Source organism: Sesamum indicum, linkage group LG2 (genome assembly GCF_026168435.1).
Source record: "Sesamum indicum cultivar Baizhima isolate 11 linkage group LG2, ASM2616843v1, whole genome shotgun sequence".
Lineage (NCBI taxonomy): Eukaryota > Viridiplantae > Streptophyta > Magnoliopsida > Lamiales > Pedaliaceae > Sesamum > Sesamum indicum.
This window is the reverse complement of record NC_142658.1, coordinates 22,911,039-22,937,110: the sequence shown is the minus strand read 5'-3', so window position 1 is coordinate 22,937,110 and position 26,072 is coordinate 22,911,039. Positions and strand designations below refer to the sequence as shown.

The following is a 26,072-nucleotide window of genomic DNA, read 5'->3' as shown; positions in this document are numbered from 1 at the left end:
CGTAGATTTATAGAAGTATCACATAAAATGTACCTTTATTTATGAAAAGAATATGTAATAGGAACTTTTCAAAAGTTGACGAGAAAATTAGTGCAGATCGGGGACGGATCTTGTGACACTTTTTAACTGCAGTGACATAAACATACGTTAATGGAGATAGATCAAATTATCAAAGATTAATTTATTAGAACAGCATGTGCAAAATTGCTAGTTTGGCATTGCCATTTAGTGCTCGTTAGGAAGCCATGTGCATTGGCATATGCATCCAAAGATCTTCACCATTTTTTGTGTTTGTTTTCATGTGAGAGTGTAGATCAATTATTTTTGTTCTCCTTGATCAAGGAGAATGTGTCAACTACCATTAAGACACATAATAGCGCTAAAACAGTGTGTATAGCAATTAAATTAGGAAAATTTCTTAACTAAATCAGATTAGATAGTGTATCGTATTTGTCAGATAATTAATTCAAATATGATCGAATTCGATTTTGAATTAAAATTTTTGGATATAGTAGTAATTCAGGGGAACTCCATGTTGCGCGTCTGTCCATTCGAGAATCAGAGCCCCACAACTTGTGAAAAGGATAGCTCCTTATGGCTGATTCAGTAAACATATTCCCATGTTCATAAGTGAAAAGGTAAATGAATAATTAAAGACATTTTCCTGAAATTTGAATACATTTTCTAATTTTGAGAAAAATCATACTGACACGCTCTGAAATCATGCTTTCTATGATAAATTACTCAATAATCGCTCAAGTTTGAGAGAGAATCTATATAAAATATGATTGTCGGACGACAGTATAAATTTTTAAAAATGCAATATTTCTTTATAATAAACCTAAACTATATACCCTTGATTCAGGGATGAAGGCGTAAAGCCGCCTCTGCGACAAATAGCAAAGAACATATGGATGGTGACACAAGAAAAGAAAAGAGAGAACGGACATTCAAAAAACCAAAATGAGATAAAACTACTGGGAACGATGACTCAAAGAGAGTGTCTCCTGTTGTATATTGCACTTGTGGTCAGTCCTGAATATTGTGTCTTTCCCACTAGAGCCAGTGTTGCTATTTACAGTTCCATAACATTGAAAATAAAAAAAATGTGCCTTTAAGCTAATCTATCCTCAAACGTACACGTAGAAGATTTATCCAGTAGATTATGCGACTTGAGTGAGTCGGTACCATCTTGAAGAGTACACAAGTTGGAAAGCTGACAAATGTGTATCCTGGTATGGACTATAAGAGGTATAAGAATCATAATACTACTGGTTATTATGCAGAATTATCAAGCATAAGTGCCGGAGACACAGATGAAACGGATAATTGTTGCTATAACCAGTCCCAGTATTGCACCAGCAACGACCTGAAGTAAAAAGAAACATATAAAGGACAATCCCAGTTACTGTAGATAGCCCGAGAAATTAGGAGTAGATAGAATCTCTGAATTCAAAGTGTGGCAAGTAATTATTTTGGATGTCACAAGCACAAAAGCAAAGTGATGAATCCTACATAAGCGTGAACTACATCTGACAAACTGAAGAATTTTTCAAGTGCAGATGTAACATGTCTGCATTATGCATTTGCCAACAGAGACTGAACATGTTCCAGGGAATTAATTGGCGGATCAAGATAGTGCCATAAAATATTATAAAGAAAATTATCAAACTAAGTTTTCGGATCAAATTCAATTTAATTGTACATATTAGTCCTCAAACTGATAATATTTCATATTGGAAAGCATAAAGTGAACCTGAGGGGGCGTATGACCGAGAAGTTCACGAAGAGGTCTGCTCTCAGCAAGAGGATGTTCAGCTGGAAGTTCACATACAATTTGATTCAATACCTGAAATTTTCAGTTTGTTAGATGTTTCCAAAATATACAACTCATAAATGTATATCAGTGTAAGTATATGCATTCTATAAAAATTTTAAAAGAAGGTGCTAGTCAGATGCTTGTTCATTGATCACGCAACTATACTTTGACTGCTCAGACATGCAGAAATAAAAGCTACAAACCTCCGCTTGACGTCCAGCATGTAATCTTACTCCAGTGGCATCATACATCACCTACCACAGGTTAACCATGTAAGAAAATCTTCTGCAACCAACATTAATACTCAAATCATCTGAAAGCATGATGCCAGACGACTGATGCAACTGCTTACCGGTTAGACCAAATGGCTTAGTTGGAAACAAGTCATCACTCAAACAACGACTTCAGGATGAACTAATAAAATTATACAAGTTTGTTGCACAAGGATGCATTTCTACAGGTATTCTTGGTTAACTACTATTTCAGACAGATCCCTCGTGATTTTGCATTCAGGAATGCCTATAAGAAGTAACCTCTGTACATCAAGTAAGTCTTTAATTCCCTTAAACAACCCTTAACATTTCCCTTTCCTTTTGTGATTCCCTGAAGTAATTCAAGAACTGGACTATAAGTGTCATATCATCCTTCTTCAGCAATGCAAGCGGATTTAAGAGGTAAATACAAAATAAACATTAACGAAGCCAATCCTGTGCTACAATCACTAGCAAAAATTGTAACCTAAAGTTCTTCAAGTCACATGTTTAATAAAGGTCCTGCAAAGAGAACATGCTAATGGAACATTAAAAAAAGTTAAACGTCTCTATTTGTAAATATACAACAGGGCAATAATGGTTTTTTATAGGACCCAAAGGGTAGAAAATATTAGGAGGAATCCTACCACCAATGCCAAAACTAATGCAATTGCAAATTGTGATCCTCCGAAACCTTCCTGCAGACCAACGGCCACTGCAAGAGCAGTTACTGTTGATGAATGGGATGATGGCATCCCACCAGATCCAACAAGTTGCTTGAGATCCCAACGTTTCTCCTTATACCTGCAGGACTACTATGGCATTAGACTTTGAAAGTTAATAAAAATACAGGTTCACAATCTGTATGGGGTTGCTTCTAAAGCATTATATTTTGCTTGTATTGTGAATGTTGGGGGAAGGGGGTGTTACGGGCGAGTACACTTGGTTTGAAATATCCAAGAGTATCACATACATACTAAATCACTATCTCAATCCTCAAGGGCTTCATGCAAGAAAACAATCTAAATACTTGTGGCGAAGTTCATATCCTAGCAGTGTTTTCTTCCTGTTGGAAGTAACTAACTTCAAGGTAGCAACTAGAGGTAAAACTTCTCCATTTCCCTTCCTGTTTTTCTTTGTCATTTAACAAGTGGATCCAGAATGACATAGAAGATATGGAAATGAATAAACTTTTGGAGATGAATTGCTAATCATGCAAAGCCTAATCTAAGCATCACCACTCACCAGCATTTTTATTTGACTTGTTTACACCCACCAAGGATCACCTACTCTAACTCTAAGCTAAAGAAATAGATGTGGAATCATCAAGAAAGTATTTATTACGAACTCCAGAAAATTCTGGTTAGAAGAAAGAACAACCCATACGCGACATTATAGCTTCAGAAATTGCATAGAGTAATTTTACGAAGTTCGGTTCATTATCACATGGTGCAAATTAAAGTTTTAACAGAAACAAGCTCAGTAAATGCAGATCAATCCCAAGGTTAATTTATTAAAACAAGAGCCCATTTGAATTAACTAAAACACACATCATTCACGCATATTGCTCATACATGGATAGTGGAGGCGTGTCAAGTAGCAAAAGGGAAGCCAAAAAACAAGATCTTTATCATCTCGGATCACAATATTCCAGGATTCCCTCAACTCAAATCAGACACCATGAATGGACGAATGAAAAGTATACCATGAAGCGACGAACTTAGTTGACTGGGCAATAGCAAAAGCGAGGATGGCAGATATTAAGGGGTAATTCGTAACAAAAGTGGGAGAAGAGGAAGACGAGGTCGTCGGTGTTGCAGTTGCATTCGGAAATGAATCGTGGAGCAACCTCACTGTCGATCCACCCATCTCATCCATCACCATTTTCTATTTCAATCTTTCTTTTCTCAATCTAAATTAAACTCAACATTTATCTTTCTGGGCTCAGAGAGACTGTTTTCTTCTCAATCTTCAATCATGAATTCTGGAGATTGAAGAAAGAGAAGGAAAACGAAAAGCTGAACCAATCCGGGAACAGAAGTAAAGGGGGAGGCTTTACTGCGTATTTTGTGCGGGCGAGCCAAGGAAACGGTCAACATAGTGTTTTTTGTTTTTAAATTTTTTTTGTCAGATTTCCAAGAAAAACTATAGCAAAAATATAGATAATTATTCTCTTTTATATAATTCTTATATAATATGCTAGGATTGCAATAGAACTAGTAATCAAGGCCCCAGAACAATAATTTGAACTTAACAGTTTTCACGCTTAATATAGACCACCTATATATGATGGATCGGTAGACTATTGTGGTTGATGGATTAGGAATAATAATATACTCGACCTAATGAATAATCTAATGAGATTGAGTATAAGGTAGAATGACAATTGATTTAGGGTGAATATAACTTTTAAGGCTATGATACTAAGTAAAAAAATGAACGAATAGTATCGATTGTTCTTCACACATTGTACAGTAGCTGAGATGTCATGACCAATGTGCAAATCCACAGTATGAACATGTAATTCTAGAAAGCAGAACCGTTTCTCTCTTTTTTTTCTCGTTAAATTGCAACAAGAAAGTTGCATTTGCATAACAAATTTTGCAAAACCAACCAGCATCCTATAGAGGAAGTGGGAAAACTTTCCGAGCAGGTGAAATGATGGTCCTCCTGTTCTTACATCTTTGACGGCTTCTTGTGTGCAACCGGCAGTTCTCCCAAGATCAATCTCCCGATACCTCCTGGGCAAAGATTATTTACCCATTTTGATGCTTGTAGCCAAATTAAGCAAACCAGATTGTCAACTGCAGTTAATGAATATATAACAACCTCTGCTATTTCTTCTGCAGGCACAACTTCCTTACTTTTGACACGCTGCCTTGCAGTTGATGCCTCAATGATGCGCAGCCAGATATTATCCACATGAGGGAGCTACGAGCTTACACCATACCAAAGTAAAGAAGCTCCTGAGGGTAAAACTGCAAACAGTGCTCAAAAATCTCTGTAGTATGATCCCACAGCGGGGGTTCAATGCAACAGTCCTGAACTACTATAGTTCCCGTTATTCATGTGTCTTAGACACAACTCAGACATCAGAACTTTCTGCTGCTTCTGGAAATTATTTTGCCATATCATACGTCGTCCTGCACACACACATCTCAATTTTCTGTGCTTTCACTGTAGTTTGTAAACTTGGTTGTGTATAGAAACCTCTCTAGAGATCCTCCACCGTGAATAACAAAATTTTCATATGCCACATGTTCAAATGGCAAAATAGCTCATCCATCTCAGAGAAGGCAAACATATTGTGGAGTACTGGACTAATAACTGATAGATAGCTCTGAGACTAACCAGATGTGCACAGCCCACTCCCCCAATGATATAATGACATGGACGGGGATTATACTGGCTGCCATCTTTTTATGGATGGAAGGAGGCATATGACAGCTTTGAAGTATTGACCAGACATTCCAAAACTCCATAAATTTCCTCCATTTTGGGATGTGATCTATCGACTGAATAGAAATTATGAACTTGGCTATCAACTTCAATCCAACTGCAACCGGGTGCTTTATAAGCATCCCCTTCAGATAATATTTTTCTTACCTTCTGTGCTTCGTCCCACTTTCCCATTTCCCCATATAAATTAGCAAGAATTGCCCTATAACCACCATTATTGGGGTTGATATCGATCAACTTCTTTACTGCAAATTCAGCCAAGTCCATGCGCCTATGAATCTTACACCCGTTAAGCAATGAACCCCAAATAACCTCATCAGGTGGAATTCTCATCCCCTTCATAACTTCCATAGCCTCTTTAAATTGTCCTGATCGGCCAAGTAGATCTATCAAACACCCATAATGTTCAATCTGAGGCTCAATACCATACTCCTTAATCATCATATCAAAATAACGACGCCCCTCCACAACCATTCCTCCATGAGTACAAGCATTCAACAAACCAACAAATGTCACTCCATCAGGCTTTGCTTCATCCTCACACAGCAGCATATCTTCAAAAGTACGAATAGCATCACAACTTCGACCATGCAATGCAAAACAATTTATCAAAGAATTCCAAGATGCCAAATTTATCTCAGCAGACTTGTCAAAAACAATTCTTGATTTTTCAAAACTCCCACATTTTCCGTACATGTCAATCAAACCATTCACAACAAACAAATCGGAACCAAGTCCACTCCTATATATATACCCATGAATGCACTTTCCAAACTGCAACATTCCACCACGACCTAAAGCGGAAAGCACGCAGACGATAGTACCCTGATTTGGCTTATTTCCTGCCCCCATCCCCTCCTCAACAACCATCCTCCTGAAAAATTCAATAGCCTCTGAAAACAACCCATTCTGCGCACAGCCTGCAATAATAGAATTCCAAAACGGCGTGTCCCTAATCCCCTCAGGCATATCCTCGAACAGCAAAACCGCATTCCCCACCTGCCCAGCTCTAGCGTACCCGGAAATCATCGCAGTCCATGACACCACATTCCTATCGGATATTTCATCGAACACCTTCCTCGCACTACCAACATCAACTCCATATCTGGAGTACGCGTCCAAAATCGCCGTCTGCACAACTGGGTTACCACCAAAACCCGACTTCATTATCTGGGTTTGCACTAATTCTACCCCATAACTCGGCAAAACCTCCGGCCACGACTTCAATATAATCGAAAGCATAAAATGATTCGGCTTCGACCGGTTTTCACGAACCATATCACGGTAAAGAAGCACCGCCGATACGTGGTCGGGTACTGAAGTATACGCATTGATAATTGCAGTGTAAAGAAAAATATTAGGTGAGCTAAATTTGTCGAACATACGGCGTGCATAGGCAAGATTGCAGAGGCGTACAGTGCAGAACCGAATGAGCTTGAAGGCGTAGAAGTGGGTATGGCCATGGCCTAGTGCGATGAGATGGGCTTGAAGTTGTTTGAGGTGATTGACGTTATTGCATTTGTCGAGGATTGCGAGTACATGCCTGTTGAGGCTGGTGGAAGGGGGAAGCATGTGATGTGTACTGTGTACTGCTGACCATGATGAGTGCTTTATATACTGTCTCGCTCTCGCGTTTCCATGCTAATCCCCCCGGCAAACAATTTGAAGGCCCATAAGGGCAAAATTGGAAGTTGACATTAGTAATTTATCAAAAGTCGGAACGCTACCGGAGGACATAAATGTAAAATGGAACAAACTCAACGAAAGTGAATGTAAAACGGGGTAAAATTTGAAGAGTGTGAATGCAACTTTTTTATCAAACAAGGAGTTTTTTTATAATGATTACATATTCTAAAGAATATAAATGTAATTTACCCTTTTCTTTTAGGTTAATATAATCTGAGTCTTCATACAATCATAACGTCTAAATAACTCTTAGCAATTTACAAAAGTCAAAATTTCAGACAATTACGATCATTTATATATAATTCATCATATCACATCAAAATATAATTATATCAAGACTCAAAAATGAGGTATTTTTAACAAAGATTCGACCCTGACATTTGTATAGTTATAAACAAATAAAATTGCAGTCAATAATGCATCTTGAAAACATCTTACTTTACTTCATCAAAACATATGAAGGAAAAGGGCATTTTCAGTACAATGGTAATGGTTTCAAAAGCAATAATAATAATACTAATGATGAGCAATGTACAAGTAATTCCTAACTAAAACCAGGCTGCCACAATTACAATGATCAAGAATCTTAGCCTGAAATGAATGCACTCCAGTAGTACCAGAATGAAAGAATGTACACTTGCTCTTTATCAAGGAACAGCAACAAGACCAAAGACTAACAAGAAATATGGGCAACTGGAGTAGTCAGAAACCTCAAATTGCCTTCCATTATTATTAGCCTTATAAGAGAATTAGAACTTTACAAAAGAGAGTCTCTAAGAAGATATATTTCTTACACAAACAATTCGAACCAACCAAAACCATTTTGGCACTTATCCAAACAGTCACCAAATATAATACACACACACAGAATCCGTCTCCTGCAAATAGTCTCAGAAATACGATTTTCCACGAGAAGCATCAGAATTGCCTGTGTGAGCTACATGATTACGCAGTTACACTTGGACTCCAGCTTCGGAGGCTTCATGCTCTCACCGTTATTAGGAGGCCCAATGATTCGAGGACTCGACTTCTGCTTGGTTTCGGAGCAGGGAGGAGGTTTTGTTTCCATTTCCAGTCTCTTTTGTTGAGCTTTCTGGGACTTGGAACTACGTTTTCCCACATTTCTTGATCGCATATCCCTTATCTGAGAGTTGGATTTGCTGACAAATGGTACTGTTGGTCGCAGAACTTCCACCTGCAAGTTCTCATTATCTATGGCTATATCTGCAGCTTCATATGCAAGATTGTGGGCTATGGAGCGGCAGAAAAGGATTGCATCTGTTGCTTCTTCTAGGGTCAGGCTTCTAGCCTTTGTTGCACCCATGTCTTCCAACAGAATCCTTGATTCTTCTGTGATTAAAACAAATAGTGTAATCAAAACAGAAGGTAGAATAAAGTAGTCAAATCCATTCATTGCAGATTAACTAAGAGCGAAATAACATGGGGTTTCTGTAATATTTTTAATTTTTATATAATTCTGCATGGAGACCAAATGACATTAGTACATGAACTTCACATGCGGAAAGCCTTAAGCATTGAAATAACAGGTCCATTGACTAGAGTAGTCATCAAATTAAAGGTACACAAAGTAATGAATGGAAATCTCAAATGTTCCTTGATTTGGAGCTGAGCAAAAAGGTAAGATAGATGAATTGCTGGCTGATACTTGCTACTACACCAAATTTTCACAGAAACTAGGGCAGGCTGATGGCTGAGAAAGAGAAAAGAAAACTTTATTCATTTATCCTTCTTTTTCCTGAGGCTCCAGTTTAAATAAAGATTAGTCTCTTTTGATGCTTTACACCCTTTTCGTTCAGCAATATTACTTAAGAAATAAGATGCTCAAGCATAAAGAAACAGGAAGGAAACAAAAGCACCAGACAACATTCAGAATCCGATATGCACATACCATGGACATCATGTGCTGGATGTAAGATGTCGTCTTCTTCAACAGTTGCTGTTACAGCATTATTGTGGTGCAATTCGGTCATGCCGCTTTTTGAATTAGCAGATTCAACATCAGAATATGAATCAGCAGATATAACATCAGCATTTTCTATTTCCATTTCTGATATTGCATCCAAAGAGCTTAGGTTAGGAACTCCTGCTACATCCACCCTGTCAGCGCATGAACTTGGTGTGGCATCTTCCTCTTGAATAGAAGTCTGGGAATGGGAAGATGAACTTTCAGCATGCATTGAATTACCAGAATTGTTTATAAAGTCATGACCATTCTCATGTGATGCAGGCTCTTCAGATATTAAAACTGACAGCATTGGAGTATCTCCTGAATGGGCATTCATCAAATGGCTTGATTGTTCAGCCTCAGATTTAAGGATAGTGTTGCTTTCAATAGCAGTGCATGTACTTTCTGCTTCTGTCCATTCAGAGGCCAGTCCACAAGGATCTGTGTCACCCCGAACTTCCTTATTGATGTCAGCAGCAATTACCTCAAGGCTATCTTCATGACAACTTTGTGAGATACTTGGGACCACAAAAGCATGACTAGACGCACCAGACAAGGATGAGCCAGAGCGTTTGTGCTTCAAAAGCATTTCACATCTATTATACTCCATATCAGATTTCTGGCCACTTGATTGCCCATGATTCCAGATATCTGTTTGCCTGGAAGACCCCAGATCAACAGAAGACGACACAGATGCACTGCTATGCTCAATGGAGCTTCTGATGCTATTTACACTGTCTCTAGCGTAGGAGAAATCATCATAGCTGGTGTAACTTGCTGTAAAACTCCTGCTTTGTACAATATGTCCTTTGATGCTACTTGATCTCTTCAGCAGCAAAGATATACCTGCACCTTCTGAAACATCAGCCTCCAAATTTGAACTGACTGCAGCATGCTGCAGCTGCTGATAACCAGTGTCACCATCCATCAGTTCCTTAATCACTTGCGGAGTTGCAAAAGTAAGATCCTCTTCTTCAATCACTGCTACTGAAAGATTCTGGCTCGAGTCACTATATGAATGTTGACTCTCACTGGCAACTTTGTCAGGATGAGTTCTCCCTGTTTCACCAGTACAAGTAACTTGTAGTGACTCCTTAATTGATGCAGGTGGCTCCAAAACCTCTAGTGATCCGTGGTCCAGAATCTGAACAGAGTCCCCTGTATTTTTCTCACCAAACATCACTATATTCAGTGGATTGGTTATATTTGAATTTATTTCCAAACTTTTGCAGTCCAGACAAAGTCGTAAGTTTCCTTCCGTCACCACGTCAGCCGAATAAAACATGATACCGCATTTAAAGCATATTACCGTATCTGGAGTGCCATCAATATCTGTAGAATCATGTTTCCTGTCCAATACTATGACAGCCCTGTCCCCACCTGTGGCAGCATCTATGTTGTTGCAGCTATCAGCAATAACAAATGGAGAACCAACTACAGATGGACCATCAATTTCACCACCCTGACCACCAAACATGTCCTCCACAATCCTGTCCTCAACATATTCACTTAATGCATCAGCCTGCTGCATGACAAACACTTCATCATGCCCATCAGGATAATGTCCCTCCACATGGCCACTGATCGCATCCACGTGGTTTTGCTCACTTCCTACACTGTCATGGGCTCCACTTGTTGCTTGACCAAAACTAGCATTACTGCTGTTTGCGACTGAAGAATTTCTGGATGTTAGAGAATGTTGACTAGCACTTGCTTTTCCTACATGGAATGCCGAACTGGGGACACTGGAGAGCAGAGGCCTAAACATATTCTGAGGAGCCTTGCGATCCTGAACATGGATAGTTGGGGAAACATCACAATGAATAGTTTGGTCAAATTACTCATGAAAAAGTACTGGAGTAAGTAAATGCATCAGGACAAAATTATATCATATCATGAAGTGCATAAATGGAATAACTGAACCATAAGAATGGAAGAAATAGATTGTGAGGATCTTGAATTCATTATAGTGTATGATTAATGTATTCACAACCAAACAGAAAAAATCTACCTACAGTTTGATGGCTAACCTGGTGTATACAACTTTTATGACAGGTTGGATGACTACTCTCAGCAAAAGAGAATAGAAAGAGATATTTCCAAATGTACATTTGGATTTAGCAGACAAACCAAATAAAGCTACTGAAAAAGTTACACCAACTTGTGGAAAAATATTAATATATAATGATAATCCATCACGTTTCACTTCCAAAATAACTGGAACAAGAGAGATGTCCATGCATGAATAAATGACAGGATGCTTATAAATACATGGGCAAGCACATTCAACAAAAAAGTCAGGAAAGAGAAGGTCTAGTTGATATAGCTAAATCATTCAGTAGACTAGAAATGGTAGGAAATCACATGTTGAAACCAGAAGGAATAAGTATAGATAGTTACAACAAGAAGGTGAAAAGGGTCATCAAAAAACATATACACAACTAAAAAGAGAAAGTTCCTTACCATTTGCCGGACCACATCAAAGGATCTTTTAGGAGCAGCACTAGACAAAATTTTCATTGGCTTCTTGGAGAAGCTCATAGTACTGTTGCTAGGGTTAGGAGCTGTGCTTCTTGAAGCTGATAGGTCCAAGCTGCTGACAGGAGTCAATTGTAGCGAGTCTACATCATTATCACCAGATGACGCGACCGAACCTTTTCTGTGGGAACTAAATGGATCGCCTTCATGACTATGTGATGAACTGACACACGTAGAAGCAGTTGGAGACATTGATTTCCTGCCATATCTGGAGCCATTTCTGGATGCTGGGGAGGAACCTCTCACATACGATGCTGGTCTATCAGCCAGTGATGTACGAAGATTAGGGGGTGCCTCCAAGGAAAAGCCAGGAATGTCAGATTGCCATGCTCTTATTTTTGGTGAAGCAGAGTTCCTGCGACTTGTTTTAACAGGGGAGGTACCTCGTACCCTCGATGGGGTTGTAGTACCAGCAGAACTAGTGGTCATCCTCTTAGGTGTTGGAGTACTAGACCTTGGAACAGGTATTGGTTTACTTGGTGGGGTGGATAGCCTCCTTGATGGAGAAGGATGCTGCAGAGTAGGAGGAGGACTTGAATGAGTGGCTGAAAACGGCCTGCTTCTTGATTGCGATGTACTGTTGCTGGACCCTGGGGAGGGGCTAAGCCGATGAGGACTTGCACTACCTCTACCACTTCTGTAACCCTTCTCCATCTAAAGATGAACATACATATAAAAATAGTTTCAGAAATAGACAAATATGGACTAGCACAGCATGAATGATTCATGTGCATTAAGCTTCTTGTCTTTTATGATTACCGTTGGTGACCGTGAGATTGAAACAGGTTGACTCCTGGGCCTGCCTCTGGGGGCAAGATTTCCTGGTGGTGCCTCATCGTCAAGAGAAGCAAAAAGAGGAGTTTCTGGTGGAGTTATCAACCTGTAATCAGATAAATCGTATAAACTCGGGCCAGTATCAAACTATAGTCAAGCTATACATACAGCAAGAAACTACTAAAAGTATGAACTTGCAAGCGAGCAATTATCCACATTATATTAGTTTTAATCACAACTTTAACGATGGCAGCATATATAACTTTGTGCAGCCAGCCATGACTAAGTACACAAACAGAAAACAGATGCTGAGTTTATGTGAAAACATAAATAATTCCTCAAAGCTAGTTTATCAATCCTCTTTTGATCTCTCCTGTGAGTTGTGAAAAGGATAACAGATCTGAAATACATTCTAGAAAAATGAATAACATATATTAAGCAATATTACATAAGAAGGGGAAATAACCAACCAATCGTAGTCACTTTTATCTCCCTCTTCTTTGAGCAGGTCTCTACTCTCTCCTCGAGCAGGAATGGACTTATAATCGGAAAAGCAACTTAATTTTGTCGCTGCCAATGTCATAAATGATAAAAAGCAAATTTGTCAATAAGGCAACAAAAAAAAAACACGGACATGTGCGATGCTTTATTAAATGCCACAACTACATTTAGACAAAATCAAGTAGCATATTATGAGGTGCAAGAATTTACGGAAGATATCGTCAAAGTTGTCATTTGACTGAAGCAAGAAATTTTCTCTTTCTTTGTTCTGCACCTCATTGAATAGAGCAAGATCATCTTCATTCTCTTGATAGAGAATCCTGCTCTCAAGACTACGGCCTCTCTTGTGATTCTGTGCCTTTAGCTCCCTCCCAGGTGAAATTCGCATTGCAGGCGAAGTAGGCATTTCTGAGAACCCTGACTGAATTCACCCAGTAAGTTCTCAATCAGATTCCTTAAATGATCCAGATTGCAAACTCAACATAATCACACAAGTTGATCCAGCTGATATCTTACAATACTATAACCTCCTTCCTCTACCAAAAATGAACAACCAAAACCTCACATTTCCATTAAACCCAACGAAAATGTAATCTTCTGCTTTCATTCATTTGCATTCATAGCAGTGGCTTACACCAAAATCACTCAATCCTCTTCCACTACTCAAAAAAACCACATCTTAACGGCCAAAACTCACCCAAAACCAACTCCCTCTCCAAAGTGCCAAAACCAAGCACCCGAAATTCACAGAAAAGAACCCAAAAAGATTTCTAAACACATTCGGCCCCAGACAAATTTCTAGGAGCTCCAACCTGTAAACAGGTTCAATCAGACGTAAAGAACAGTCGTGCCACACTTACCCGCTTTAAAACTCACTGCTATACCACAAAACCCTAAATCCTCCCAAAATATTGGCACATTGGTTGTTTGGATCTGCGGGGTGTTGAATGCACCTAGATACACTCAAAACCATTTTTTTCAAGTGCCAAAGCAAAAGGAAAGAAAGAAAGAAAGAACCCTAAAAACAGAAAACCTAAAAAGACAAGGAGCAAAAGAGCGCAATTATGGTCCACGTGAGAGGTAGATTACGAAGAGAGAAAGCGAAATGCAGCAGGCAGCAGCAGCAGCTCCACCTCCACCACTGCACAGGCACAGCAGCAAAGTGAAAGAGAAGAAAGCAAAAAGAAAAAGGTTCTTCGCTTAATTTCGGTGATGTTAATAAATTACGGTAATAATGGCGGAAATTTATTAACACTGACTGCACGATGCTTCTTTCTTTGTATCGTTGCTTCCTCTGCACCAACCTTCTTTTCTTTGTTTCTTTCTGCACTACAAATTACAATCTAACTCTTTTTTTTTTTATCTACATTTATTTTCCACCTTTTTCTTTGAATACTCTATGAACATTATTTAATACATTCAAATTTAAAAACTAATTTAATTCATGAATAATTTTTTAATTAAATTTTTAAATGTCAAATCATAAATTACTATTTTACAAATAAAGTTTCGAACCCACGACTTTTCAATTCTTACCATGAGTAAGGTCTAATCCACTATTAATATAAAATATGATACCATAATCAAACTCTGACTCTTTGAATTATTAATTTCATCAACATTAGTCAAGTACTAACAAAAAAAACATTGCCAAATTTGGGGACCATGTTTGAGGTACATGCAAACCCAAAAAACATACAAGGGAATTGTTTATGACAATCAACTACTACTATGTTTGATTAAAACTTAGAGAAAGAAGTTGTGTCTACCCTGACAAAATTGGACATCTCCCAACCCAATAAAAGCCATAATAATAATTATAATTATAATTGTTAAAAAAGTTGTAGATGTGTTGGATTTGGACCACAACCTAACATCCAAGTAAAGAAATAAAAATTTAAATATATGCTAAAATGATGATGCGATTATTATTGTTATCCGAATTAGGTATATTAATCATGTCATTTTAAGCAGTAGGTGATGTGGAATGGAATCCTCCAAATCCAATCAAACTACAACTAGTGCCCTTTCTCCTTCATAGATGTGAATGTGATGATTACCCCATAATTAATTATTGCTTTCTCATCAAGTTTTGGAGTCATTAAGGAATTATTGGATGTAATTAAGAAAAGGTATATGTTTTGAGTTTGACCACTCTTTTGCCGTCAAGTCATTAGCCAGTGTGTTGAAGTCACCTCCTCCTACTACCATCTTTAATATAATTATAATTTTTTATTACATAAAAAAATATTAATATTTTTAATTTTAATATTCATCTAACCATAAGTGCATTCTGTTATTATATATATATGTATATTTTGATAAATAGATCAAACATATTTTTAAATTTTAAATTATAATTATTTAATAATTTTTATAATTTTTTAAAAATACTTTTATGAACTAATTGACTTATAAATTATTTATTTTACATATTTTTATTATATTTTTTAATCATTAAAATTTTTTAAGCCAAGATAAAATAGTAGTGTTTAACTCACTATATAAGAACTGTAATTATATTTTATATTTAAGAGTATTAAGATATAATGAGAGGTGTATTTTTCTTAAAAAATTAGCTGTAATATGATATACATACATGTACTTTACTATTTAATACTTTTACATAATTGTGAGTATGTGTACAGTATAAGTAATACATACATTTTTTGGTATACTGTAAGGACATCTCCCAGTAAACCCCTACAAGCAACGACCGGCAATTGGTAGCATGGCCGCCGCGGCTCATGCGCGGAGCTTTATTCACTTCGCATTCACCATCACTCACCAACGGGAAACCCCTCTCCGTTTTCTTCGATTTCACATGTCAATTCTCTTCTACCGCCGTTATCGGTAATATAGGTAGAAGAAAAAAGAGTTGCTGAGCTTGGCGGAGGTTGAGAAGACTGTGCGAGCCACGTGGCAGCGGATGATATCCAAATTATTTCGAGCTCCGAACCTCTGTGATCGCCGATTCAATGGTAATCGCCGCTGGTCGGTCTCAAAAGAAGGTGTGTCTTTTAGCATATATAAGTTCATGCCATTGTGGTGTAGAGATTGGTTTTTTATGGGTTTAAATATGTATCTGTTGTGAATTGAAAGATTTATGTTTCATTTGCTCAAAGATAGAATTCGATATGAAACGAAGTAGTTTATATTATGTGCCAACTTGTGAGAAAATTGTTTGTTCTCTTGAATTATGTACTAGGCCAAGTGCCAAGCGAAGGACAAAATCTGCTTAAAGTGACATTTTATCGTATAGAAGATTATGTACATGCTCATGTATGACATTGAGGATTTTGCTGTCTTTGAGAGATTTAGTGAGTTGTGTTTCTTTACTTGTGAAGGACATAATGTGACTCTTTAGTTACTGAAGTGATTAGATTAATGTGTCACAGATGGGAAGTGATAGATTCGAAATTTGGAGTTTAACGACACAATAATATACAGATTCATTGACCACAGATGAATAAACTACTGCATAGAAGAACATATATCTCATATTACATAGATTCATTTATTCGGTTAGTGACAAGTGTGTTGATAAGATGCTGAGACAGTTTCGATGAATATAGCTCAAAACTGAGTACACAGTCTGAGTAATACTGAGAGAGAAAAGCAAAATAGCAGCAATGACAGAAATAACAGCCCGAGGACCTTTGAAGTAAGTCCGGTTGAATTGAGATTGCCATGCGTTCATTTTCGTTGTAAAGCGGTTTCTTAGCTTTTCACTCACCATCAAGTGTACCACATCTAAGCTGCTTCTGGGTTCTACTGTAGTCATACCAACTGACCAAGTTGAATAAACTAGCCACCTCTAAGTCACTCCCAAGGCAATTGGAGATGATGCCATGTGAAGACAGGAAGCGAACATCTGTGGGATCTCCAATGAGATTATAGAGGAAAAAGACGTACGAGGTTTTCTCATGCCCCGCACCTACATGGAATCGCTCAAACGGTATATGGTTGAGAAGCATTGATTTGGTGTCAGGTCCACGATGTACTCAGGAAGCCCAAGTGTCTTGCATGGGATGAGATGTCCCTCAGGTTAGCAAACTTACGCTTCTTAAATCTGATTCCAGCATCTTGAAGTTTTCTTGCTGAAGGAATTAAGCAGTATGCATCTCCGTGACTTGGTTTGAATCTGCTTCTCTCGAGGGATCTTCTGGGTCTCTGTAGAGAAGGCTCTTTCGATACACATCTAATAAGTGCAAGCGATTGCCCAGTGATCTTAGAGGTGTACCAGGAGAATAGAACCTGAGAATGAGCTTATATTCATGTGGCTGAATGACACAAACAACACATTCTTTCATCATTAATCATATAAGAAGGGAAAAAAAAAAAGTGTTATGTAATGTATAGTATATGTTTGCATATGTATTTCCAGGGAACCAGGCCAGAGAGAGAGGGCAACTGACCTCAATCCGAGATATTTTATTTTCAACAGCAAGTAACTTCAAGAGAACCAGCAAGGGGACCTGATTCTCAAGCAACAACATTTCCTGTCTTAGAAATGGCAGCATGGAGAGGTGTCCGTGCTTATTGAATAAGGGATCATTGGGAGCGTAGCCAGATGTATCCATCCTCAGTATTTCAAGAATGAAACACCTATCAAGAACCATCATCTTCAAGAATGCATTGGTGTTGTCTTGCCACACAGGATCCAGATTCCAGTTGATCATATGCGTCTTCCAATTCTTGCACCAATTGAGCCAAAGCTTCTACATATAATTGCAGTGGTTTTTCAGATCTCTTGAGGAAGTGAAGGAGAGCACGGTGCTTGTGTTCATCCATTGGCTTCAAGTGTGGCTTGCCATGATGTTAAGGACCAAGTGATCCAATTTGAGGCTTGTATGCCTTGTTGTCTAGGTTTGTGACATGTGCAGGGTAGCCTGTAGATACATGTTAATTCGGCCAAAGTTCAGGCATGCTCTCAACTTCATTGTTTACTTCAATCACCCACTTCTCTATTTCCATTTTAGCCAGTCTTTAGAATTGCTTCACTCAGTGCTGATATATACATGCCTTGTTTCTACTTTAAGTAGCTGGGGAACATCTATTATTGCGCATAAATTAGGAGGATCTATACCTTGCTTACTCCTTGAATGAAACTGCAGCATCACTGGCCTTCGGGAATCACATATGGAACAAGTTACGGTTTCTGATGCTATATACCTTTTCATTGTGGAGTAAGCTGTTGTTGCTTGTCTTTCACTTTCTTTACTCGATGCTGATATGTGCATGCCTGCCTGATTTCTACTTAATAGTACTGGCAGGGAATGTCTAAGTTGGCACAGCTCAGAGGATTTATGCCTGTTTTATTGTTGAAAGAACAGTATTACTGGCCTTTCTAGGGAATCTTACAATGCCACATTTGTTCTGAGCAGAGGAAGAGGTCGTTGCTGCCACATTTTCTGCTGTGTATATATTCCATGTTGCATGAAATTGATCAAAATAATGAAGACTGATGGAAAGATTGGAGCCTTGTTAGATGTGGTTCTCCTGTCTTATTGCACAGCAAAAGTGAGGAATCAAAATGGGAAAGAGAATTGAGTAGGGAGCAATTTTATTATTGGCAATGTGTCGCATGATGATGATCATCATCATGTATCACGTTGTGTTTGTTAGCATGAGTCTCTAGATTAGAATTAATGGTTTCACTTTGGCTAAGTTAGTGTTATTATTGATTGTATATTCTTTTTATTCCTTTGAAATTACAAAATAAATTCTATTTTCTGTGAGTTTCTTTTGAAATCTTCAACCTAATTTTCTATCGCTGAGCGTTGGTGGATGCTTGCGAATTTGTCAAGATTTTTGAGTTGAGTAAACTGCGTACTTAGAAGAAAATGTATTTCACAACACAGTACAGATGATGAGTCATTTAGCCTGTTAATGACAAGTGTGATGATATGGATGATCATAAGATGCTAAGTCGACAGTTATTTTTTGTCAACATAACTCAAAACCGAGAACACGGTCTGAATTATAGTGAGAAAGAAAAGCAGGGCAGTGGCGAGCCACAAAGGGTCTCTGAGGTATACTTGCTGCAGATTCTGTCGCCATTGAACATGTTCCTTTCTAATGTAAGTTGTCAGTTCTTTAATTGCTATCATGTAAGGCATCTCTAAGCTGCTTTTCTGGATCAAGTGAAACACTCTGGCGGAACAAGTTGAACAAATTAGCTACATCTTTCTCACTCCCCAGGTTATTTTTTATGATGCCACATGAACACAGGATCTTTAGAATCTCCTACAAGGCTGTTGAGGAAAAACACAAATGAGGTGATCTCATTCCCAGCGCTTAGATGAAATCGCTCAAAGGCTATGAGGTTGAGAAGCATTGATTTGGTTTCGGTATCTATGTCTAATGCCGGAAGCCTAAGGCTACCATAACGGTATGTGATGTTGCACAGGTCAGCAGAGTTACTCTTGGAGAAAAGGACTCCTGCATCAAAAATATCTGTTGCTCTGGGAAGTAAGCCGTGTACACCTCCATGAGAATCATTGTGTCGGCTTCTGCTTCTGTCGAGGGATCTTCTGGGATCTGCATAAACAAGTTTCTTTCGATACACATCTAATAAGCGCAAGCATTTGCCCGTAGGCCGTTGGGGTGCACCAGGGAAGTAGAACCTCACTATGAGCCTGCCGTTGGGGTGCACCAGGGAAGTAGAACCTCACTATGAGCCTATTCACATAACATCGCATACATACAAACACAGACAACATCCAAATAGTTTATCATCAGCATAAATTAGTGATCTAAATAAAAAGAAACAGGAAATCAAGCAGGTGCTTAGTTACCTCAGTCCCAGATTCTTCTTTCCCAACAGCAATACCTGAGGAGAACCAGCAAAGGCACCTGATTCTCAAGCAGCAAACATTTCACGTTTGACAGACTGCAGCATGTGGAGGAGCCCGTGTTTGCTGAACAAAGGATCGTTGGGAGCATAGTTGTCTGTGCCCATCCCCAGTAATTCAAGAATGAAACACCCATCAACAACCATCATCTTCAAGAATGCATCATCGTCGTCTTGCCATTTAGGATCCAGTTGATCATACGTGTCTCTCAATTCTTGCACCACTTGAGCCAATGATTCTACATACAACCGCAATGATTTTCCAGATCTCTTGAGGAAGTGAAGAAGAGCGCGGTGCTTGTGTTCATCCATTGGCCCCTTCAAACGTGGCTCGCTGTGATGGTAAGGACCAAGCGATACCACTTGATGCTTGTATGCCTTACCATCTAGGTCCGTCACATGAGCAGGTACCCTATAGATGTATCTTTTCATCCAATGCCCTAATTCTACCTAAACATCAGCCCTGCTCGCAACTTCATTGTCTACTTCATTCACCCAGTTCATCATTTCCATTTCCAGCTGTCGTCTCGCTTTCGTTACCAAACGGTAATTATATACATGTGTCCGTGCCTGGTTTCGGCATGCATTAAACTAATAATATACTTTGCTTAATCCCCGAAAGGAACAGCAACTGTTGGCTTAATTTTCTAGGGCCGGAAATCTTATGATAACTACATTCTTTTCTTGAGCAGAGAAATTAAGAGGGCTGGGTTAATTGTTGCTGCATACTACATTTCCTACAAGTATTGTATGCCCGAATTCCACTGTGCAGTGCATATATACATTGATGAAAAGAGAGTGGAGAGTGGCTAAGGGAAGATGGAAGATGGTAGCTTTTCAATGTGTTTCTTCTGCCATATTGCACATCAAAGAAGCAAAAGAAATTGCGCGATATATATTTTTTTAGTATTGCGAATGTGTCTCATGTCATGCTCACCTTTCGTAGCATTTTGGGCCATTGAGGTTACAAGTTTTTGGTACGTTTTTGCAGTGATTTTGGAGCACTCAATGAGTTCAGCCTCAAAATGTTGATGAGCACGGAAGAAATCAGCAAAGGCTATTTTTACATGAGCAAACTCAGTAAATGAAAAGGATACACAATCTTAAACGACAGAAGGGATCCAAGATTTAAGGAAACGACACATCCAATTATCAAATTTTACAAGCTCTTTTAGCCCACAAAATCCATCGAGACGACAGACCGAAATTTATTCCTGCAACAACACATAATTAACAAAAATCAAAATGAAAATGTTATCCCTTGCCCATTTTGGCGAACCCCATGCAGGTTGAATGTTTCTTATCATTATTCCAAAGAAATTCTATTTTCTTTTCAAGTCTTGAACCTAACAATTTTGCTGAATGTTGAGTGTTGGTGTGATGTAATGATGACTACCTTTTGTCAGTGTAACTCAAAACCGAGAAGACGGTCTGAATTACAGCGAGCAAGAAAAGCAGGATAGTGATGGACCACCAAGGGTCTCTGAAGTATTGTTGCGTCAGATCTGCCGCCAGTGAGTATATTCCTTTGTAACTTGTCAGTTCTTCAATTGCTATCATATATGGCATGTCTATGCTAGCATAGTTGTCAGTGTCCATCCGCAGTATTTCAAGAATGAAACACCCATCAACAACCATCATCTTCAAGAATGCATCTTCGTCGTTCTGCCAATTAGGATCCAGTTGATCATACGCGTCTCTCAATTCTTGCACCACTTGATCCAATGCTTCTACATACAACCGCAACGATATTCCAGATCTCTTGAGGAAGTGAAGAAGAGCACGGTGCTTGTGCTCATACATTGCCCCCTTCAAGTGTGATGGTAAGGACCAAGCGATACAACTTGAGGCTTGTATGCCTTATCATCTAGGTCCGTCACATGAGCAGGTAGCCTGTAGACGTATCTTTTCATCCACTGCCCTGATTCTGCCAAAACATCAGCCCTGCTGGCAACTTCATTCACCCACTAGTTCATCATTTGGCTCCTTTTCTAGCCGTCTTCTAGGAGAATGTTATGATGCTACATTCGTTTCTTGAGCAGAGATTAAAGGGGATTGATGAAAAGAGTGGAGAGTGGGGGAGGGAAGATGACAGCCTGCCCTTGTTCAATGCGTTTCTTCTGCCCTATTGCGCACCAAAAGCAAAAGAAATTGATTAGTATTGCCGATGCGTCTCATCTCATGCTCACCTTCTGTTTCTTGGAATTGGATTTCAATACACACATCATTTATTCGATCTATAGTGGGGTACATATACAAAAATAGAATAAAAGATACAATATAATTACAAATGATAAAACATACAATATGAATTAAAAATAAATAATTCATATTAAGTGAGTCTAATGGGATTTGAATCTGTGATGTTGAATTTATATTCGCGGTCTTCAGTTTTAATAATTGGACTAAGATTTCAGCTATAATTTTTTATTATGAATTATAAAATCTATATTATAATATGACAATCATAGTTCCATAATCATAAAGTAGAAAAGGGTCTTTGTATTCATCGCCTATGCTCATAGACTGTCCTCGCAATTCCGCAAGCTCTCTCCTTTTTCTACCTTTCTACTATTCAAATTCAAGCACTCGGTTTCAGTGGCGACTTTCAATTCTTCTTGTCTTCTTCTCCACTTCCAGTTTTCCTCCACAACACTGAAGATGGCTGCTCTCGTCCCAGCTGGATCCTCTGTTCTCGCCTCCAAGTCCGCCGGTGCTTCTCACCGGAAGATGGCCACTCTCGGGAATTTATCAATATCGCCGCCGGTGAAGCTTCCGGGATTCCTCAATTTCCAATGCGGATCCATTAGATCGTCCGCGTCCTCAGGCATATGAAAGCTTGACATTCAAGGGTTTATTATACTTGCTCAAAGTTGTGCATGTGTTTGTATGGATCTGTGTGTGATTGTCTTAACTTTCTCTTTGTTTCTTGAGGAATTGTGAAGAGGGGTGAGGCAACTGATGGAAGATATTGAGATCAAGGTTTTAGCTTCTTTTGGGTTTTGGTGGGGGCGGCGATGACGGGGGTTAGGCTGCAGTCACTGGAGTAGTGTATTTGGGTTTTTTTTCTGCCATAATTGATTAATGGATGCATGACGCAAATGTAAGCTTTTTTCTTTTTTTTTTTTTTGACGCAAATGTAAGCTTGATTTATTATGGTCCCGCACATGAAAAAAAATTGAAGTCAAACATGCTGCGTGATGATACAATTTAAGGTCTAATCTAATTTGGGATGGCGAGAGTATTCTTTGGTGGGTCTCAGTCCAATTTGAGGTCTGGTAGCTGCCTTAAGGGGATGAATTTGGTAATTGCCTCATGCAATGGAGGCTATTCATTCATGACTTAAAACGGTTAAGGCTACCTCTGGCAATAGCATATAAACCTTCTTCTCCTGTTCATTTCTGATTGTCCCACTTTTTCATATCATTGTAGTAATATTTTTTAATTGATCTGTATATGCAGGCATAAAGGCCCAGGTTTCAACTGTTGAACAAGTTAGTGCTGAATTGGCACAGAAACTAGAAGCCCCTGTTGTTGTTATCACTGGAGCTTCTAGAGGAATTGGAAAGGCAGTTGCTTTGGCTCTGGGGAAATCTGGTTGCAAGGTTGGTTCTTTACCTTAGTACCAATCAGTGTTCAGCATAAGATGGTCAACTTTTTGTGTATTTACATCATGTTGGCTTTAAAAGTTCTTCAATTAGAGATCCATCAACTGCAAAGACGCTCTCGACTAGAATTGATTGACTCATAGGTCATGGAATCCTTTTCTTTTTTGCAGTAATATATAACAATTGTGAATGACATTTGTATAGGGTTCTTTCACCTTTATATTGACTGATAATGGAATAACTGCTGCAGGTTCTTGTTAATTATGCAAGGTCATCAAAGGAGGCAGAAGAAGTTTGCAGAGAGGTAAATAATGCATAGTACATAAATGAATGAGGGAAAATCTGGGGACTACATTTAGACGGAGATTCTCCGGATTCTTGCACATTATCTTTTTGCTGAAATTTTTTAGTCACTTAGAGATAAAAGTCTACTTATCTGGACTCTACATTTTATCTGCGTTATTGTGGGGGAAAAGAACTACCTCATCACTATTTCCTTTCTTAGTGATTCTGTTGAAAATATTGATATTTATGCTTTGATTACGTATTCCATGAGGAGAGTTTCCATCTGCCTACCACTGACGTGGCATGCATGCACTCATACCCAGCATGTACCCTGTGCTGTTTATAAATGAAAATTACTCTGTAACTAAGTTTAAGTAACTCTTAACAGATTTTCATGGTTTTGGTAAAACCCTCTCTAGTTGGTTTAATGTAAAATTGGAAATAACAGTTTGCGTCTACTTTTGCAGATAGAGGCATCTGGTGGACAGGCTCTTACTTTTGGTGGAGATGTTTCAAAAGAAGCAGATGTGGAGTCGATGATCAAAACTGTGAGAGAATTCTCTGATTCTGTTAATTTTTATTTTGTGCAGTACAGATCATTGTCTCAATCATATGTTATTGAGACATATGCAGGCGATGGACGCATGGGGAACAATAGATGTTATGATCAATAATGCAGGTCATAAAATGTTTGATTCTGTTTGGTGAAACATACTTTTGCCTTGTTTTGTGTTAAAATATTTTTATTTGATTTAGGTATTACGAGAGACGGATTGTTGATGAGAATGAAAACATCTCAATGGCAGGAGGTCATTGATCTAAACCTTACGGGAGTGTTCCTATGCACACAGGTCAATATCTCAAAGCTCCCCTCACAGATATTAATGCCTAAATTCATTTAATTAAAAGATTTTCTTTGTCTGCAGGCAGCTGCCAAAATAATGATGAAGAAGAAAAAGGTATCCATATTTATGTTCTTTTTCTGCTAGTTGGTCTAAAAAAAAAAGAAAAAGAGTCTTAAGACTAATACAACATTGGCTATTGACATTGCAGGGAAGGATAATAAATATCGCATCTGTTGTTGGTCTTGTGGGTAATGTTGGACAAGCCAACTATAGTGCTGCAAAAGCAGGGGTGATTGGATTAACGAAGACAGTTGCCAAGGAATATGCAAGCAGAAACATCACTGTAAGTTTGCCAGGAATTATTTTTCTCGTTCGATGTTTAGATATATTATTGAAACTGCAGGTTGTACTAGCATTTGGAAATTTTAAAATTTAGCAGAGGCTTCTTTGACAGGTGAATGCTGTTGCTCCTGGATTTATTGCATCTGACATGACGGCTAAGCTTGGAGCAGATTTTGAGAAAAAGATATTGGAGGCAATCCCATTGGGTTAGTTATTTCTCTTTTAATCATAATAAACTTTATCCATCTTCCTGGCCCAATCTTTTTCAACACAAGAAAAGATGCAGCAGCTTCTAAAAGTTGGTATTCAGACCTTCTTTCTCATTGTTGAGCTTCGTCATTCCCATGTTAAGTCCTAACCACTAAATGTTCTACAGCATGCTAAATAATCTTTTCTTCATCAGTTCAGATTATTCGCCTCCTTGGATAAGATTTGAATATTAAACTGTGGTCAATATTTTATCCCAATAATCACTTATTGACCTATGTTAAATTCAGCAAGGTATGGCCAACCAGAAGAAGTTGCTGGGCTGGTGGAATTCTTGGCCCTTAGTTCTGCTGCCGGTTACATCACTGGACAGGTATAAATTTACTGCTTGAGCGCACAAGCATACTTGCTTATTCACAAGAAACTTACACCGCTTTGTGTTCTTGAGTTTGTAATATTTTCAGGACATTAACTATACCTTGCTAATTTCAGTCCCCAACGCTGTTTACCTTCGTTTCATTATCGGTATTTTCCATTGCTCTGTTTTAATTTGCTTTGATCTCACAGGTATTAACCATTGATGGAGGTATGGTAATGTAAGAGGCTCACATTAAACTACCTGGATCCGCGGACCAACTCCACTTGGTTGTACGCGTTTGTATCAAGTTTTGGCGTGAGATAGTTCTGAAATAATGTAGTTAAGTCAGATTTCATATGATATATACCAAAGTTTGATTTCACCAAGAACAGGTAGTGCAAGTAGGTTTGAAACCTCTAATTGATGTTTCCAAGATCATATATACCTGAATATTGTGAATCGGTGATAGGAAAATGAATGACAGCAATTATCCCATCTCAGTGATGTTCTTTCCCCTGTTACTCCACTGAATCTTGTGGTGGAATATCTTCAATGATTATCAATCTTGTAATAGAGT

At 38.5% G+C, this 26,072-nt stretch overlaps 4 protein-coding genes and 1 pseudogene across 9 annotated transcripts; 1 reads left to right on the top strand and 4 right to left on the bottom strand.

The window, feature by feature from the left end:
* Window positions 1-987: 987 nt before the first annotated feature.
* LOC105156684 (uncharacterized) lies at window positions 988-4,163 on the bottom strand. Its single transcript, XM_011072893.3, has 5 exons — window positions 3,776-4,163; window positions 2,718-2,874; window positions 2,023-2,073; window positions 1,757-1,849; window positions 988-1,369 (listed from the first exon to the last, which is right to left on the bottom strand). Exons 1-5 carry the CDS (start codon window positions 3,952-3,954, stop codon window positions 1,292-1,294), a joined length of 558 nt encoding a protein of 185 aa, XP_011071195.1. The 5' UTR covers window positions 3,955-4,163; the 3' UTR covers window positions 988-1,291.
* A 277-nt stretch (window positions 4,164-4,440) lies between these two features.
* LOC105156683 (Pentatricopeptide repeat (PPR) superfamily protein) lies at window positions 4,441-7,181 on the bottom strand. The gene has a single exon (XM_011072892.3). It carries the CDS (start codon window positions 7,099-7,101, stop codon window positions 5,491-5,493), a length of 1,611 nt encoding a protein of 536 aa, XP_011071194.1. The 5' UTR covers window positions 7,102-7,181; the 3' UTR covers window positions 4,441-5,490.
* Window positions 7,182-7,889: 708 nt separating this feature from the next.
* On the bottom strand, window positions 7,890-14,334 carry LOC105156791 (uncharacterized). Of its 6 annotated transcripts, none has more exons than XM_088877769.1 (7): window positions 14,254-14,334; window positions 13,205-14,135; window positions 12,964-13,063; window positions 12,479-12,599; window positions 11,645-12,373; window positions 9,125-10,970; window positions 7,890-8,565 (listed from the first exon to the last, which is right to left on the bottom strand). In XM_088877769.1, exons 2-7 carry the CDS (start codon window positions 13,398-13,400, stop codon window positions 8,153-8,155), a joined length of 3,405 nt encoding a protein of 1,134 aa, XP_088733895.1. In that variant the 5' UTR covers window positions 13,401-14,135; window positions 14,254-14,334; the 3' UTR covers window positions 7,890-8,152. The 6 variants fall into 6 exon arrangements, with proteins under 6 accessions (XP_088733895.1, XP_088733897.1, XP_088733896.1 ...); XM_088877771.1 differs by lacking the exon at window positions 14,254-14,334 and having other exon boundaries at window positions 13,205-13,415; window positions 13,855-14,243; XM_088877770.1 differs by lacking the exon at window positions 14,254-14,334 and adding an exon at window positions 14,222-14,240.
* A 4,864-nt stretch (window positions 14,335-19,198) lies between these two features.
* LOC148789281 (UPF0481 protein At3g47200-like) lies at window positions 19,199-20,162 on the bottom strand (annotated as a pseudogene).
* A 2,158-nt stretch (window positions 20,163-22,320) lies between these two features.
* On the top strand, window positions 22,321-25,995 carry LOC105156680 (3-oxoacyl-[acyl-carrier-protein] reductase 4). The gene is made up of 11 exons (XM_011072890.3): window positions 22,321-22,677; window positions 23,313-23,455; window positions 23,709-23,762; window positions 24,211-24,291; window positions 24,377-24,422; window positions 24,500-24,594; window positions 24,670-24,702; window positions 24,797-24,931; window positions 25,043-25,136; window positions 25,428-25,510; window positions 25,705-25,995. The coding sequence occupies exons 1-11, from the start codon at window positions 22,512-22,514 to the stop codon at window positions 25,735-25,737; spliced, it is 963 nt and encodes a 320-aa protein (XP_011071192.1). The 5' UTR covers window positions 22,321-22,511; the 3' UTR covers window positions 25,738-25,995.
* The last annotated feature ends 77 nt before the right edge of the window (window positions 25,996-26,072 follow it).

What these genes read in the sequence shown, in the direction of transcription:
- LOC105156684 (XM_011072893.3), bottom strand. Translation starts at nt 3,954, where the DNA reads ATGGTGATGGATGAGATGGGTGGATCGACAGTGAGGTTGCTCCACGAT. An exon ending in ATGCTGGACGTCAAGCGGAG is followed by an intron (nt 1,850 to 2,022) that starts GTTTGTAGCTTT and finishes TGAAAATTTCAG; the next exon opens with GTATTGAATCAAATTGTATG. An exon ending in TCGGTCATACGCCCCCTCAG is followed by an intron (nt 1,370 to 1,756) that starts GTTCACTTTATG and finishes TTTTTACTTCAG; the next exon opens with GTCGTTGCTGGTGCAATACT.
- LOC105156683 (XM_011072892.3), bottom strand. Translation starts at nt 7,101, where the DNA reads ATGCTTCCCCCTTCCACCAGCCTCAACAGGCATGTACTCGCAATCCTC.
- LOC105156791 (XM_088877769.1), bottom strand. Translation starts at nt 13,400, where the DNA reads ATGCCTACTTCGCCTGCAATGCGAATTTCACCTGGGAGGGAGCTAAAG. An exon ending in CAACTTTGACGATATCTTCC is followed by an intron (nt 13,064 to 13,204) that starts GTAAATTCTTGC and finishes TGACATTGGCAG; the next exon opens with CGACAAAATTAAGTTGCTTT. An exon ending in GATAAAAGTGACTACGATTG is followed by an intron (nt 12,600 to 12,963) that starts GTTGGTTATTTC and finishes ATCTGATTACAG; the next exon opens with GTTGATAACTCCACCAGAAA.
- LOC105156680 (XM_011072890.3), top strand. Translation starts at nt 22,512, where the DNA reads ATGGCTGCTCTCGTCCCAGCTGGATCCTCTGTTCTCGCCTCCAAGTCC. An exon ending in TAGATCGTCCGCGTCCTCAG is followed by an intron (nt 22,678 to 23,312) that starts GCATATGAAAGC and finishes CTGTATATGCAG; the next exon opens with GCATAAAGGCCCAGGTTTCA. An exon ending in ATGCAAGCAGAAACATCACT is followed by an intron (nt 24,932 to 25,042) that starts GTAAGTTTGCCA and finishes CTTCTTTGACAG; the next exon opens with GTGAATGCTGTTGCTCCTGG.